The sequence below is a fragment of the Perognathus longimembris genome, chromosome 2 (genome assembly GCF_023159225.1).
Source record: "Perognathus longimembris pacificus isolate PPM17 chromosome 2, ASM2315922v1, whole genome shotgun sequence".
Lineage (NCBI taxonomy): Eukaryota > Metazoa > Chordata > Mammalia > Rodentia > Heteromyidae > Perognathus > Perognathus longimembris.
This window is the reverse complement of record NC_063162.1, coordinates 109,713,361-109,731,741: the sequence shown is the minus strand read 5'-3', so window position 1 is coordinate 109,731,741 and position 18,381 is coordinate 109,713,361. Positions and strand designations below refer to the sequence as shown.

General features: G+C 37.3%; 1 protein-coding gene across 1 annotated transcript in view; it reads left to right on the top strand.

The window, feature by feature from the left end:
• Pclo (piccolo presynaptic cytomatrix protein) overlaps positions 1-18,381 on the top strand; it is a 226,323-nt gene that overhangs the window by 119,038 nt on the left and 88,904 nt on the right. The window contains exons 5-6 of the mRNA XM_048339920.1: positions 7,498-12,589; positions 12,949-14,966. Coding sequence (XP_048195877.1) covers positions 7,498-12,589; positions 12,949-14,966 — 7,110 coding nt within the window. The remainder of the gene's footprint in view (positions 1-7,497; positions 12,590-12,948; positions 14,967-18,381) is intronic.

Genomic DNA, 18,381 nt, shown 5'->3' with positions numbered 1-18,381 from the left:
TTTTTATAGTGACACTTTTAAGTAGTATTTGTAAAAGCAATCACATCTTTTTCACATAAACTCATTTTTAGTTGCAAAATTTCTTGCATCATATATAATTGAATAATTTTAATTTACAGATGACTGGAACTACTTATAGAAAAATTGTTTATTAGTAATAAAATATTAATGATAATTTTTAAAAATCAATTGTAATTCTGATGGGGCTACTTTTTGTATGTTTTTCATTTTTGTTGTTGTTTTTGGTGATGGTCCTGGGGCTTGAATTCAGGGACTGGCCATTCTCCCTGGCCTTATTTGCTCAAGTCTAGCTCTCTACCACTTTAGCCATGGCTCTACTTCTTGCTTTTATTTTTGGTGGTTAATTGTATAAGATTCTCACAGACATTCCTATTCAGGCTGACTTTGAACTGTGATCTTCACATCTCAGCATCCTGAGTAGCTAGAATTACAGGCATAATCCCCCCGCACTTGGAAGTTAATAGCTTTAAGACATGGTTACTAATACATCTCTGGTAGATGATACGTTACATGTTAAATAAATAAATCTTAATGTCCCTTCACTATGTTAATGAATTTTACCAATAATAATAACAATACTAAAAGTATATTATTATTATAAGCATATTATTATTATTATATTCCTCAATCTGATGGCTGGCTCTAGCTATCATGATGCTGCCTCTCCTGGTCACTTGGTAGAACTCATATTTTGTATTGCTTCCCCCTTTGGGAAACTTTCCTTAGTGGCATAGCCAGTAGGCTCTGATTTCAAAGCACATTGTCTATTTAAGGTAAGGTTTGCTATTCAGAGTCATGTAGGTAGGTATAGATTTCAAATATTTTCCTGAAAATGTCAATCATTTTTTTCTCTCATTTCAGACCTGATTTAATTCATCATTGTTATATCTTGATACATTGTTGATAAAAAAGATAAAAAGACAGTAGGAAAAGTGTCAGTTTTTTTCCATAGGAATGTGTTCTTACCTTAATATATTTATATTTTATGGCAATATTTGTCTTCTACTTGTCCATTTGTTTAGTTGAAATTAGGAAATATAAACCATACTTATTCTTAGGAACATTCTTTTTTTTTTTTTTGCCAGTCCTGGGGCTTGGACTTAGGTCCTGAGCACTGTCCCTGGCTTCTTTTTGCTCAAGGCTAGCACTCTGCCACTTGAGGCACAGAACCACTTCTGGCCTTTTCTATGTATGTCATGCTGAGGAATCAAACCCAGGGCTTCATGTATATAAGGCAAGCACTCTTGCCCCTAGGCCATATTCCAAGCCCAGAAACACTCTTTACAGTAGAACTTTCAGTTTTCTTTCAAGATTTCCATGGATTGTGTGACCAACCTACAAGTAGGAAGAGAGCACTATGGTTGATACATTAATAACACATACAGTTATAATACTAATTTTTTTTCTTGGAATGCATTGGCTCATTTTGCAGAGCTGGCAGGAGAATTATACCACACAATGGAGATTCCTGAATAATAGATTAGTTTTGCTTTCCTACTCCTCTGAAATCTAGCTTTATTGTTGTCTTTTATTGTCTGTTTGTTTATCTATCTACTATCTTTGTACCTCTCTATGTATCTATGTATTTATGTATTTATGTATCTATCTATCTATGTATCTATCTATCTATCCATCTGTCCGTCTGTCTGTCTATCTATCTGTCTGTCTATCTGCAGTAGTAGGGCTTGAATTCAACATCTGCTTAGTAAGTGCTATACTATCTGAGCCACTCCTCCATCACATTTTCTTATTGCTGTTTTTGACTTAAGGTCTTGATTTTTGTCCAGGTTTGGCCTGGATCAAGACCCTCTAATTTATTTTCCTTGCTTGTAGTTAAGATAAAAAGTGTGTGCTAACATAACAAGCTTTTAATTGGTTGAGATGGAGTTCACAACCACACTTTGCCTTGTGTATGTAATCTTTCTAAACTCTGCTTTTCACATAGATATGATTACTGGTATGCACAAATGATTTTTTTAAGTCATGTTGGTATGGAATTCTGACTTTTTACCTATTTGCCTAAGCAGAATAGTGCTTGTTTATATTTAATATATATTATACTGAAACACTCTGTACTTACAGAAACCAAAGTTTGAATAAACTTTAGTATGTACTTTCAATTTTTTTTAATGACTGAAGAGTTAATAGTCAAATAGTCAACCTTTTTTGGTTTTTTGCCAGTCCTGGGACTTGAACTCGCGGCCTGAGCACTGTTCCTGGCTTGCTTTTGCTCAAGGCAAGCACTCTGCCACTTGAGCCACAGCGCCACTTCTGGCCGTTTTCTATATATGTGGTGCTAAGGAATTGAATGTAGGGCTTCATATGTATGCCACTAGTCCATATTCCCAGCCCCAAATAGTCAACCTTTATGTAACCTTTTTAATGATTACAGAACCAGGATGAAAAATAATCAGACTTTCTTTAGCAAAATCATTATTTTATGTTGCACTAGGTGAAAGTGAGGCCCTGGGAATTTATAGACGCTGTCTTGTTGGGAGTATGGCAAATACCAATCTATGTTAGCAAATACTTTGTATGTATGGCTAGAGATCTTGCATCTGTTGTTTAACTTTAACCCATAAAAATTAAGTGGTTTAAAAAATTAAGAGGCTTTAAGAAAATCAACCACATTCTTACTGTGGCTTTTATTTATATGACTTTTATATTTGAGAATTCAGTTCTTATCCCCCAACAATATTTACAAAATTTTGCTTTCCTTCTGTGTGGAAGGTTAAAGCTTTAGCACTTTGATAGGACAGATATTGTTTGACACTTTCTCAAGTATTAGTGAAGCCTTCACAATATAACAAAAGAATTTCAGTTAGGGCTGAAATCATCCCTGTCTTTTCACTATTGGGCTGTTGTTAATATTGGATGGGAAAGGAAAACACTCTCTCTTTGTAAGTTAGAAATCTAAAAAGTGAATTTTAGCCTCTGGGGTATCTCAGTAATTAAATAAAAAGCCCAGAAAGACTCATTTCCTCTTATTAACAAATATTTCCATAGATGCAAAAAAAGCAATATGTAACACGAATTGAATGATAGAGTCAATGTTAAATGCTAAAAATACATAGAAAAAGAAAATGTTTTTCTAGGTTAAATGAAAAATATATTTTTTTTGTTTTTAAACAGATACTTAATCCACTGGCTGTGGATCAAGTGGTAGAGTGATTACCTAACAAACAAAAGGTTGTGGGTTCTAGCTTCTGTTCTAATAATAATAATGATAAACGCTATCCATACTCCTTTGAATAACAATAGCCAAAAAAAGATATTTTTAAAATGTAGATATTCTCATTCACTGCCTAGATCAAAGAGGTCAAATAATCTTATTTTTATTTAAGAATGTCAGAGGCTGTTCTAAATTTTATTTCATATACAACATAAAATAAAACACTGTAATTTTATAATTAATGAAATATATTTTAATCAGTGATTTTATATATGTGATACATACTTACACACACACATATATATAATTTAGAAAGACCTATTTAAATCCATCAATGTTATTAAATAGTACATTACTGAACAGTTTAGTATTTTTACTTACAATAAATATACCCTCTTGTATTTTGAAGCAGTTGTCCTATGTAATAAGATATGGGGGAGAAAATAAGGCAAATAAGTTCACCTCACATGAAGTATTTAGCCCCTGTAGAGTTGAAGTCCTTCAGTATTTCAAGATGAATAATTAGAGAAAACAATATCCAACTTGCAACTTTTTTCACCTGTTTCATCTACTGCTTCTTTATTGATCTAATTTCCCCTTGTTACTAGATGCAATTAATGCTATTAATATAGACCAACAAACTTGCATTGGTATAAAATGTACCACTGCTCTAACGTGGTTTTCTCACAAGACAAGTGGATAATGCAGAAGGATAAATGGATGGACAGTGGATTAACACTTTAATATCCTGATCTGTGTGTATAAAAGAAAATGTTTCAGTAATTATTAATGGCAGTTTTAAGGATGACTGTGTAAACCAAAGAGAAAGAGGACATATTTCATGTGTTTCACAAGCTAACTGTGTAATCAGGTAGAAAAATACTCCATTCATGGGACTAGACAGCTAAAACTAGTTTAGCATGAGAAAACGGACATTAAAAATTTTAATATATCAAAGTGAAATAAATATGTAACTTTCCTTCTAAATATTTCAACAAAATGCCCTTAGGTCAGTTAGGTCTCTTGATCATTTTGTATTAGATCTGCAAGTCTGCAAAACAAACATTTTGTAGACTTTATACCTTCTTGTGTAGAATTTAAGAAGAGTCACTTGTGTGTGAGGATCATAACCACATTAGTACAAGAGGCAGATATTGAAGCACTGGAAAAAGACTAGGACCAACAAGGACACATGGATTAGAAGTTGTATTGAAGAGGGAAGGATACCATGGAAAAGTCACAAAACCAAGGGGCTTTAGGATAGGTAGTTAGGATTTATGCATGATTATTTTGTATAGTACCTCTTGACTTACTTTGTCACACTTTGTATATGTAGGCTTAATTTTATATTTGTAAAATGTCTTAAGAGTCTTCAGAGTCCATTGTGTTAAAGTATAATTTCTCAAAAAAAATATTCCTGGTAATTTTTCCATCATATTCAAAAAATTTAAGAAATAATAGTTATATTTCTTCCACAGATATACATATGCATACAATACATACATATATATGTACTTTTATTAGACTGTTAGGTATTACGATCTTGTAGGTACTACAACATATACTATAAAAATTCATATATGAAACATCAGTTTTTGACCTACTGCCATGGTGGTGGTATTTACTGTGAGTCACTGAAGGGTAGATAGAGCTAACTGAGGAAGTAACAGAAAGCCTATTGTACTTTAAAAAGTGCTTGATCATTACATGAGATGTGACCATAGCTGTGTCCTCCTCTGAACAGCCTTTCATCAGAAGGTATGGCCCTTGCTGCCTCTTCAGTGTATAGTTCCTATAAGAAAGGAGCCATGGCAAGTTGTGTGCTCAGCAGTTCTGCTACTCAGTCCCACAACCCCAGATAAATAATGTTTACCTCAAAATATATCTGAAATGAGCCAAGACAGTTTGGTTTTAATAAACTCAAGAGCCGGCAAGCTTTCTATCACACATTTTAACAGTTACTTTATTATAAATAATGAATGTCTCTAGTTTTAAGAAAAACATAACTATAAGAAGGTATATAGCAGGACACAGGAGACTCTCACTTGTGTTCCTAGCTATTTAGGAGGCTGAGAGCTAAGGACACATTGTGAAAACATCCTGGGCAGAAAAGTCTACAAGAATCATCTCCAATTAACCAGCAAAAAGTTTGAAGCGGAGGTGTGGCTCAAGTGGTCTAGTGTCAGCCTTGAGCCAGAATGCCACACAAGAGGACAAAGCCATAAGTTCAAACCTCATTATTGACTAAAAAAGATAGGTATAAAGAAGTAATATTACCCCCTCTGCCCCCAAATAACTTGCCAGTTTATTTGATCACTCTTCTCCAAAGATCTCTATTTAATGATTATTTTCCTAGACATTTAGACATTTGTATGCATTTACTCACAAGTTTATCTATCTGCTTCTGCACACAAATTACAGTATATTATATGAAGTGTTTTAATTGTTTAAGTAATTAATTAATTTCTTGTGTGTCATGGGGCTTGAATTCAGGGCTTCAGTGGTCTCCCAGAGCTTCTAGATCAAGGCTAGTGGTCTACCACTTCGAGCCACAGCTCCACTTCTAGTTTTCTAGTGAGGTAATTGGAGATAACAGTCTTACAGACTTTCTTGCCTAGGCTGGTTTTGAGCCATGATCCTCAGTTCTCAGTCTCCTGAGTAGCCAGGATGGCCTGAGCCACAAGCACCCAGCTGTGTTTTAATTTTAAATAATTATCATTTGAATTGTTATGGTATCAAATCAAGGAACCATTTTACCATATAGTATGCTTAGGATATATCTTTAGCTATATACAATTAAGATGTGTTTTGAGGTAAAAGAGAATGAAATGTGAGTATCTGTTGAACATTAATATTTGAGAACTATGTAATTGAATAGAAGGAAGCAAGGGATAGCAGGAAGGAGAGAGGGAGGGTGGAAGAGACAGAGGGAGGGAGGAAGGGAGGAAGGGAGGAAGGGAGGGAGGAAGGGAAGGAAAGAAATTGGTTTATATGTTCATAGCTATGTAATCTGAGAGGTTCATTCAGGATATAGATAAAAGAGCTTTCTGCCCACCAACAGGCTAAAACTGTCAAGATAGTTCAAAACAAAGACCCAGTGGGACTGAGTTGGCCTAATGGGCCAGGTTAAGATGCACCATGTTCTAGGCAGCAATTCCTTTAATCCCTTCTTTCCCTTGGCCTAGGGGTGCTGTAAGATTCATTCTAAACATGGATACCAACTAAATCAGGCAGCTTCTATTTGCTGATAGCTATTTTTAATTAGCAAAGACATTATGCAAAAAATCTCTTATGTTTACCATTTTGAGTTAAAGCCTCTCTATTTGTTAAAATTGGTGGCATGGCCCAATCACAGCAGAAAGAAGGCAGCCAGGTCAGGAATATGGTATGTATCAAAGAGACCCAGCTGCTTTTGTAGCCCATGTTCTTGCTCACAGAATTAGTTACTGTACTTGTCTAAAGGACCTCTTCTAGTGTAAAACTCCAAGAAGTTTCAAATTCCAATGCCATAGCAAATATTTATGAAGCAGCTTTGAAGTGGGATGATAAGAATAAGTGTGATGAACAATTCCATGAAATAACAAACTGAGTATTTTTCCTTAAGTGAACTGATAAGTCCAACCAATTTTGCATAAACATTTCAGTTTATAATTTTGAAACATACATTCTGAGTAACACAGAGAACAATATTAAAAATAGAATGTAAAATCTAGTGTTTTACATATTCACAGTATCCTCTAAAAGCAGTGCCTTGTTTGAATCCTATAACAAAAACAAAAACAAAAATTGTTTGAGGTAGGAAGCGTATGAGTTTGTGTCATGTTATCTGCTTTTTTATCAAGTAAAATTCTTCCATTCCAGTTCCCAATCACTCACATGGTCCTTACAGTGCTTCTTCTTTTCTTATCTTTTGCCTGACCCCACAGTCCAAACACATTTTCTATCTTAATGTCAAAATTATCACTAAAATTTTTCTCCACAATTTGAACTTCATCCCAAAGGAAACGTATTAAACCAAATAATGTATTCAAAGGAAAATGAAGTAGAGATGTAATGTGTATAGCACTGACAGAAAAGAAAATAGCATTGAATATTAACAGGTAAATTAAGTTGAGGTTAAATGAACACTAACCTTAAACACTAAATATCAGCTGTTTTATTTTAATGTTTTTAAATTCCAGCACATGGACGAATGTTTCCTATAATTATTCCTCAGTTCTTAGAGGTTATTTGGGAGTAATGGAGAGGCTATGCAAGTAGTTTAGCCATGTTAAGTTTGCCTATATCTTTTTCCTTTCTGCTAGGAAAAGGAAGAGGATAAATCAGAAACTTCGAGTTCTCAGCAGCCTAAAAGCCCACAAGGTCTGAGTGACACGGGCTATTCTTCTGATGGAATATCAGGTTCGCTTGGTGAAATCCCAAGTCTTATTCCAAGTGATGAAAAGGATTTGCTAAAGGGACTCAAAAAGGACTCCTTTTCACAAGAAAGCAGCCCTTCCAGCCCTACAGACTTAGCAAAGTTAGAAAGTACAGTCCTATCCATTTTGGAAGCTCAGGCAAGTACCCTTGTTGATGAAAAATCAGAAAAGAAAATCCAGCCCCATATTGTTTCTTCTGAGCAACCTAAAGACCAACAGAAAACTCAAATTTTACCTGAAACATTGGAAATTACTATTTCAAAAGAGGAGCTCAAGGATAGTCAAGAAGAAATGAAAGACTATCCAAAAAAAGGTACCCCACAAAGTATTCCATCCAGTAAGGACCATAAAGAAATATCTGAGTTTGTGGAGGATGTAACTATAAGAAGGCAGCCCTATGACTCAGTTGAAGACAGCAGTGAAAGTGAAAACTCACCTGTGCCACAGAGAAAACGTAGAACCAGTATTGGTTCATCAAGCAGCGATGAGTATAAACAGGAAGATAGTCAAGGATCCGGGGAAGAAGAAGACTTTATTCGGAAACAAATCATAGAAATGAGTGCTGATGAAGATGCCTCAGGTTCTGAAGATGATGAGTTCATTAGGAACCAACTCAAAGAGATTGGTAGTATCTCAGAGAGCCAGAAGAAGGAGGAAACAAAAGTGAAAGGGAAGGGAACTGCAGGGAAACACAGGAGACTGACTCGAAAAAGTAGCACGAGCTTTGATGATGATGCAGGGAGACGTCATTCATGGCACGATGAGGATGATGAAACGTTTGATGAAAGTCCTGAACTGAAATACAGAGAAACGAAAAGCCAGGAAAGTGAAGAACTTGTTGTCACTGGTGGAGGAGGGTTACGTCGATTTAAAACCATTGAACTCAACAGCACCACAGCAGATAAATACTCTGCAGAATCATCACAGAAAAAAACCACCTTGTATTTTGATGAGGAGCCAGAATTAGAAATGGAAAGCCTGACTGACTCACCGGAGGACAGGTCAAGGGGAGAAGGATCTTCTAGTCTTCATGCTTCTAGCTTCACTCCTGGCACCTCCCCTACATCTGTGTCCTCACTTGATGAGGACAGTGACAGCAGCCCGAGTCACAAAAAAGGCGAGAGTAAACAGCAGCGCAAAGCTAGGCACAGGTCACATGGCCCTCTTTTACCTACTATTGAAGATTCTTCAGAGGAAGAAGAATTGAGAGAGGAAGAAGAATTACTAAAAGAGCAAGAAAAGCAGAGGGAGCTAGAACAGCAAATAAGGAAGAGTTCCAGCAAGAAATCAAAGAAAGATAAAGATGAACTTCGAGCTCAGAGAAGGAGGGAAAGACCAAAGACACCACCCAGTAACCTCTCTCCAATCGAAGATGCATCTCCAACCGAAGAATTACGTCAGGCTGCAGAAATGGAGGAACTCCACAGATCCTCTTGTTCAGAATACTCACCTAGCATAGAATCAGACCCAGAGGGTTTTGAAATCAGCCCAGAAAAAATAATAGAAGTACAAAAAGTGTACAAATTGCCCACAGCTGTGTCTTTATATTCACCAACAGATGAGCAAGCTGCTATGCAGAAAGAAGGTGGTCAGAAGGCACTAAAAACTGCTGAGGAAATGTATGAAGAAATGATTCACAAACCCCACAAATATAAAGCTTTTCCAGCTGCAAATGAACGAGATGAAGTATTTGAAAAGGAACCTTTGTATGGTGGTATGTTAATAGAAGATTATATTTATGAGTCTTTAGTAGAAGACACATACAATGGGTCTGTAGATGGGAGCCTGCTAATGAAGCAAGAAGAGGAAAATGGGTTTGTGCAGCAGAGAGGAAGAGAGCAAAAAATAAGACTTCCAGAACAGATTTATGAAGATCCTATGCAGAAAATCACAGACCTCCAGAAAGAATTTTATGAGTTAGAAAGCTTACATTCACTTGTACCTCAAGAAGACATTGTCTCCAGCTCTTACATTATTCCAGAAAGCCATGAGATAGTGGATCTGGGTACTATGGTTCCATCTGCCAGTGAAGAAAAAAAATTGTTAGATGCTGATGCTGCCTATGAAGAACTCATGAAACGACAACAGATGCAGTTAACACCTGATTCTACCCCCACTCACCCTACCATTGGGGAGGACATGATAGAGTCCACCTTGGACTTTGACAGGGTACAAGATGCATCTTTGACATCAAGTATCCTCTCAGGAGCATCTCTTTCTGATTCAACCAGCAGTGCAACACTCTCTATTCCTGATGTTAAAATAACACAACATTTTTCTGCAGAAGAAATTGAGGATGAGTATGTGACCAACTATACAAGAGAAATTCAAGAGATAATTGCCCATGAGTCACTGATCTTGACCTACTCAGAGCCTTCAGAAAGTGCTACTTCTGTTCCACCCTCTGACACACCTTCTCTCACATCATCTGTGTCTTCTGTGTGCACCACAGATAGCTCCTCACCCATTACTGCCTTGGATAGCATAACCACTGTGTATACAGAGCCAGTGGACATGATTACCAAGTTCAAAGATTCAGAGGAAATTTCTTCATCGACTTATTTTCCAGGCAGCATTATAGACTACCCAGAAGAAATAAGTATGTCTCTAGACCAAACCACCATGGCAGAAAGTAGAAGGAGTTCTGATCATGTGGGAATTTTCTTCCCTGATATGACACCTTCGGTCACATCTGTAGGAACTAAAGTGGAAGATCTAATGACTGACTCTATTTCCACTGACTTTCCTGTGCCTGAAAAAAAAGAGTCAGTAAAAACAGGAAAGAAGGAAACTGGAGATGGAGTTATTCTGGAAGTTTTAGAAGCTTATGAAGATAAAATGAAGGAGTCTGAGGATGAATTAATAAATATGAGCTTATCTGAAACTAGCTTTGAGAAACCAATGTCTTCTACTGTAGCTCCTCCAATAAAAGAGCATGTTTCCTCTGCATACTCAATATCCAGAAAGGTATCTGGTCAGGAAAACCTTCCATCTCCATTACCATCTGGCAGTCCTCCTGTTTCCTCCCGTCCAACGAAATCTCATCCATTCTTCCGAAGTACTTCTCTGGACATATCAGCCCAGCCTCCTCCTCCTCCTCCCCCTCCCCCACCCCCTCCCCCTCCTCCCCCTCCCCCTCCCCCTCCACCCCTACCCCCTTCAACTGCACCTAAACCACCTATTCATCCTAAAAAAAAGTCTACAGTCACAGCTCCATCTACTACAACCACTGCAGCCACAACCCTGGCTGATACTGTTATTGCTGTAGAGACCACAACTTCCCGAAGAAGTGATGGATTACCTGGAACAAAAATATGTACCTCTGCACCTCCTCCTGTCCCTCCTAAGCCTTCTTCAATTCCTTCTGGACTTGTGTTTACACACAGACCTGAGCCAAGCAAACCTCCCATTGCCCCCAAGCCAACAGTTCCTCAGGCCCCAGTAACTACCCAGAAAACACCAGATATGCACCCCAAACCAACAGGTCTATCACTAAATTCAAGTATGTCCTTAAACTTAGTGACTTCTGCAGATTACAAATTGCCTTCTCCAACCTCTCCCCTTTCCCCACACTCTAATAAGTCCTCCCCTAGATATTCTAAATCTCTCATGGAAACTTATGTAGTTATTACATTACCATCTGAGCCTGGAACTCCAACAGATTCTTCAGCCAGCCAAGCAATTACCAGTTGGTCCTTAGGATCTCCCCCAAAAGATCTGGTTTCCCTTGAGCCAGTGTTTTCTTTAGTTCCTGCTACAACAGCTGCAGAAATGCCAAGTTCCTCACAATCGAACTTGTACATCTCAGGAGCTTTGGAGCCCTTTTCTACTGTCCCTGTTGCAACACCATCTTCTTTTCAAGTGGGTCCAACTTCACTTCTACAATTTCCCACAACCAGAATCTCAAAGCCAGAGGTTTTAGCAACCAGAAGTACAGCCCCAAGCGTTGGTCCCAGCAGCATTTCTATATCAATTCCTCCAGAGCCTGTTGCACTAGATAACCTACAAATAGAAAAGCATCAGTATAAGGAAAATGGAAAGTTACAACTTGCAGGTGATGTCATTGATTTGCGAACAATACCAAAAACTGAAGTTAAAGCAACTGAGAAATGTATAGATCTTTCTGCTTCTGCAATGGATATGAAAAGACAAACCACAGCAAGTGATGTTTATGGGAGACAAATTAGTGCTGTCCAGCCTTCTATTATAAATCTCAGTGCAACTCCATCATTAGTGACTCCAGTAACCCTGGACACTCAAACCACGGCTATTGTTACTTGCACAACTACTACAAGTTACACGACAGGTACAGAAAGCCTGGTGGGTATAGAGCATAAAATGATAACACCACTCCAGCTTACCACAAAGCCTGCTGAGTCTCCGTACAGGACACCAAGTGGCCAGGCCTTTCCTACAGTTAGGGAAGAAGCACCAATTAACTTGTCTTTAAGTACTTCAGCACATGCAGGGGCACTGGCTGTTACAAAAGCTGTCTCTGTGCCTCCTGTTGGTGTCACAAATGGATGGACTGATAGTACTACATCCCATGGGATCACTGATGGGGAAGTGGTGGATCTCAGTACAACGAAGTCTCATAGAACTGTTGTTACAGTGGATGAGACTACTTCAAATGTGGTAACCAAAATAATAGAAGATGATGAAAAACCTGTTGATTTGACTGCTGGAAGAAGAGCTGTGTGCTGTGACATGGTTTATAAGTTACCTTTTGGAAGGAGCTGCACAACACAGCAGCCTGCCACTAATCTTCCCGAGGATCGTTTTGGCTATAGGGATGACCACTATCAATATGATCGATCAGGACCCTATGGTTATAGAGGCATTGGTGGAATGAAACCGTCTATGTCAGATACCAATTTAGCTGAAGCGGGGCATTTCTTCTATAAAAGTAAGAATGCTTTTGATTATTCTGGAGGAACTGATGCAGCAGTAGATCTAACTTCAGGGAGAAGCACAACAGGTCAGTATCCTATGGCAACAGACCTTTCCTTGAAATATCATTATGATGTTCCTCATCTCATTTCAGGATGAAAATGCCATCCCTATGCCAATTTTGTTGCTTCTCTTTCTTTTGGATGTTTTGGCAAGACATTTTGGAGTACATGTGCACTTTTGTTTCATCATTATTTTTTTAATTTGTTCTGCCCAAGTCACCCGCATGTGCCTGCATGTTCAACATTGCTTTTATTCTGCATCCAGTTAGGTTAACCTATGGACTTGCATGCAGTCCTATTCATTATGTTCATCAGGATGAGAGGGCTTTCAGAACCAAAAACCATCATTCTGAGAACTGGACTATAACTCTACCCTGTATTTCAGGTGAGGTAATGGATTATTCAAGCAAGACTACAGGTCCATATCCAGAAACACGACAAGTCATTTCAGGAGTTGGGATTAGTACCCCTCAGTATTCCACAGCAAGAATGACTCCACCTCCAGGACCTCAATATAGTGTGGGGAGTGTTTTGAGGTCATCTAATGGTGTTGTCTATTCTTCAGTAGCAACTCCAGTCCCCTCCACCTTTGCTATAACCACACAGCCTGGCTCCATCTTCAGCACCACTGTAAGGGATTTGTCTGGTATTCATACAGCTGATGCAGTGACTTCATTATCCACCCTACAGCAGAGCCAGCCAATGCCTAGATCATATTTCATAACAACAGGTGCATCTGAAACAGACGTTGCAGTGACTGGTGTTGATATCAGTGCCAGTTTGCAAACTATTACTATGGAACCTCTGACTGCTGAGACCATAGACACTGTCCCCACATTAACCACAGCATCAGATATGTTTTCTGAAGTGGTGGGAGATGAGAGCAGTCTTATAATTGGCCCCGAAGAAGATAAGCAGCAGCAGCAACTTGACTTAGAGCGTGAGCTCTTGGAACTGGAGAAAATTAAGCAGCAACGCTTTGCTGAGGAACTGGAGTGGGAACGTCAGGAAATTCAGAGGTTCCGAGAACAAGAAAAGATCATGGTTCAAAAAAAACTGGAGGAGCTGCAGTCTATGAAGCAGCACCTTCTTTACCAGCAAGAAGAAGAACGGCAGGCTCAGTTCATGATGAGGCAGGAGACGCTAGCCCAGCAACAATTACAGCTGGAACAGATACAACAACTGCAACAACAGCTGCACCAGCAGCTCGAGGAACAAAAGATTCGCCAGATCTACCAGTATAACTATGATCCTTCTGGAACTGCTTCTCCACAAACCACCACAGAGCAGGCCATGTTGGAAGGTCAGTATGCTGCCCCTGAAGGTGGTCAGTTTTGGGCCACTGAAGATGCCACAACCACGGCCTCTGCTGTGGTGGCTATTGAAATACCACAGAGCCAAGGGTGGTACACAGTCCAGTCTGATGGTGTGACTCAGTACATTGCCCCACCAGGGATCCTGAGCACTGTTTCAGAAATACCTCTGGCAGATGTTGTTGTAAAAGAAGAAAAACAACCCAAAAAGAGAACCTCTGCAGGTAAAGGTCGGGGACAGTATGATGAGGTGGGAGAATCTATGGCAGACGATCCTAGAAATTTTAAGAAGATCGTGGACAGTGGTGTACAGACAGATGATGAAGATGCTGCCGATCGGAGTTATGCAAGTAGGAGAAGGAGAACTAAAAAGAGTGTGGATACCAGTGTGCAAACTGATGATGAAGATCAGGATGAATGGGATATGCCTTCCAGATCAAGGAGAAAAGCCCGTGTTGGGAAATATGGCGACAGCATGACAGAGGCTGAAAAGACCAAACCAGTTTCCAAAGTCTCCAGCATTGCAGTTCAGACAGTCGCAGAGATCTCTGTACAAACTGAACCAGTGGGAACCATAAGAACACCCTCCATTCGAGCACGAGTGGATGCCAAGGTAGAAATAATTAAACATATTTCAGCACCTGAAAAGACTTATAAAGGGGGCAGTTTAGGATGTCAAACAGAAGCAGATTCAGACACACAAAGTCCTCAATTTCTGAGTGCCACATCTCCACCCAAAGACAAGAAACGCCCAACACCTTTAGAGATTGGTTACTCTTCCTCTCACCTTCGGGCAGATTCCACAATCCAGCTGGCTCCTTCCCCACCCAAATCTCCAAAAGTCCTTTATTCACCCATCTCACCACTTTCACCAGGCAAAGCCTTAGAATCAGCCTTTGTACCTTATGAAAAACCCCTCCCAGATGACATAAGTCCACAGAAAGTACTGCATCCAGATATGGCTAAAGTTCCCCCAGCAAGTCCTAAGACAGCCAAGATGATGCAGCGTTCTATGTCTGACCCCAAGCCTCTGAGTCCAACAGCAGACGAAAGTTCCAGGGCTCCTTTTCAGTATACCGAGGGCTTCACGGTAAGAGTGATTCTTTTCAGTTAGAAGACAATGGATGAGTTGATGTTAATCATGTATTTGCACACCTTAGAAGGTAACTGAACTCCTAATGTTGTAGAAACCTGATGGTAAATTTTAGAGAGGACTGTTGCATAATACATCTGAGGAGGAAACAGGAAAACACACATTTACTTAGAAACACCAAAGAGAATAAGCTTTTATTGAGGAAATAGGAGAAAGAAGTTTTATTGTTTTATGACTTTTGTGACTTTATGGGATTGAAGGTTATTTTCTAACATTGTTTTCTTTCACATCACAGTTGCAGGCTCAGTTTAGGAATGTAATTAATATTCATTTCCTAGCATGGTGAAATAAGCATTGAATATAAACAGATAAGACAATGGATGACCCCAATACAGATAAAGGACATGGGAATTCAGTAAAGGGATGTTTGGTTAGGGTTATCTATTTCATTTACTTTTCTTCCAGACAGCAAGTTTGCATTAAAAACATAAGAATGCAGAGCTGAGCTCAAACTCCTACAATTATAGCTACTTAGGAGCCAGAAGTAGGAGGATCCCTTTCTTGAAAACCAATCAAGAGAAAGTTAATAGGAGCTCCTATCTAAAAAGCAAAATATAAAAGCAAAGAACTAAGCAGATGGCTCAGTTGTATTGTGATGGACTAGCAAGTATGACACCCTTCTTACTGCTGAATTAAAAGTACTAATCATCATAGTCACCATAATAAATTTAAAAGCTTCTGACACTTACTGATGAAGTAGCATTTCTGGAATTGACAATCATTACAGTTTGCCCATGTTTATTCTCTGTCTGGCAACATCCTTAAATCCAAGTGGTCCTTCATTTAATTCTACTATTACAGAGGCAAAAGTAATTTGTATGTTAGTTTGAAAAATAGAGATTGACTATTTTGTAGTATATACTTTAAGGGAAAAACAAAAGTATATTGGAAATATTTGGTAAATATCTCCATAAGAAGTGTTAATAGCTTTCTTTAAAAGTAACCATATTGTGATTAAGAAAATCATATTGTTTAGAAAGTGGTTGATAAATATAATTCAATTTAGAAGAAGTGTGTTTACTTTAAAAATTCGTAAATGCACAAGTTTTTGAATTCTCGCTCTTCACCTTTAAGGCTTCTATTGTTTTTTCTGAGATACTGCTGTGTCCCTCAGAGCTTTTTTGTTAAACATTGGGTCAAGCTGGATATTATATCATTAAATATAGCTACATTTGTTAATATGTACATCAAATCATATCTGTAATTTTTCCTTTCTAATTTTTTGTTTGTTTTCTTTTGCCAGTCCTGGGGCTTGTACTCAGGGCCTGGTTACTAAGCAACATTCCCAGCCTTCCTTTCTACTTTTACAGTGTGTTTATTTCCCTATATATTCGTGGAGTATGTCTAGCATCAGATCTATGGATATTTTATAAGCCAGAGCATAAAATCTGTTCCCCAAGTCTTTTCTCCTATGCCACAAGCCTGTTGTCATAACCTCAAGTCGAGGAAAGGTTAATGTAGCATGTTGTCACAAGGTTAGGGAAGAAAGTGACATCCATTGGAAGAAATAAGCAAGTTTATTTAGAGATACAAGGCACAAAATTCTTTCCAAGACATCTCTCTTAAAGTACATTTTGGTGATTTTTTTTCATCAAAAAGATTACCTAGTTATAACTCGTGTTTTGTCAATAATAAAAGTTCTACTTTTTCCCTGTTAAGGAAAGCTACTTTCAAAATGTTACCCACCTCTGCATGCCATAAAACGACACAGGCTACAAGTGTTAAAACAGTTATTGTGCTCTTAGACTTGTTTAAAAATGTAAGAACGTTTTTGTAATAGACACTTATTATTGATTTTTTTTTTTTAGTGTTCTAGAATGTAAGCCAGGCTCCTGTTGAAAAGCAGATGGTATTCATGATTGTTACAAGAATATGTTTGCTTCACTGATTGCTGTTTTGATAGCTATTTTTAAGAATTTTTGGAACCCTTGAATGTCTGTTTCTGAAAGCAATTTCCATAGCCTAAATTGAGAAATTCTTAAAATTTTATTTTTATCTTCTTCTAAAGTATAGAGGTTTAAAAAATAATGATTATGGTGACCAATAGGACTTCAAAAATACTTAGTAGCAGTTATTTTTTCATTACTTTTTTTTTTCAAAAGCCACATACAATTTCTGTCTATTAATTCTTACAGATGAATCAGCTGTTTTTAATAATGTCACTTAAATATATTAGTATTCCCATATTTTCTTTTGATGTTCTTTATTATTAAAATCTTGTACCTTAAATACAACTTTTAAAACTGAAAAAGTTCTATACTAGAATATTCCAAAATAAACAGGGTAAAATATTTTGCAGTCATTAATAGTAAAGAAAATATGTTAATATCAATTGAGACAAACAAATGCACATATACAAATGTCATCTAGTAAATTTTTATTTTTTTTAGTTTAGTTACTCTTATCTAATAATATTATTTTATTAAGGTCAACATTTAGTGATTAGTTTAGAAAAATAACTTTATATACTAAAATAAATATTATTTCATTATCCTTTCCAAAGAACTATATCTTTAAAAATATGAAAAATAGCATTTTTAAGAAACAGGTTTGTACCCCTTTTGATAAGATGTTTGATAGTCAAATACTTCAGCCAAAATATAACAGTAGATATTCTGACATACAGACATACATACAGGGGATCTCTGATTTCACTGAGAATTGACTACTGCTGACATAGCTTAATAACAAAGAGACCATCATTTGACATTAGTCAGCTTCATAAGTATTTTAAACAATTCACTACACTTTCTATTTGGAACAAGTTGTGAAGTTTACACACATACTAATATACACTTTTATTTTATCTGTTTGCAAACATTTGAGGTATTATATTTTGAGATGTACCTTATATAATGCCATCACAACATATTCTACTTATTGTTTGCTAAGTTCTTATAACCATATTCATTTATAATATACATTTATATTAAGCACGTATTGGTGTAAATAGGAATAGACATGTGGATATTTTTACAAAAATTCTTAAAACTTGTAGCATCATATAAAGAAAATGTATCACATGCAACTGTCTGATTGAGATACGAATTGTTTTTTTAGGCTTTATGTTTAGTTTATTTCATATTTTAAAGATAAAGAGTATTCCATCCAGGATTAACGTCTTTTCATCCCTACATCAACCCAACACAATTCAATATGCATCAAATAGGGCCTTAGTATTTAACAGATTGTTCTTGAGTTAAATACTCAACATTGTCATGGGTTATGAGTAGAGTTTGAATTAGGAAGACACTGTTAGAGTTGTGGTAAGGTAAACTTAGTCCTAAATGAAACGACTAAGCAAAGTATTGTAGGTTAGTCCAAACTATAAATATTAGGGGGGAATTTTATT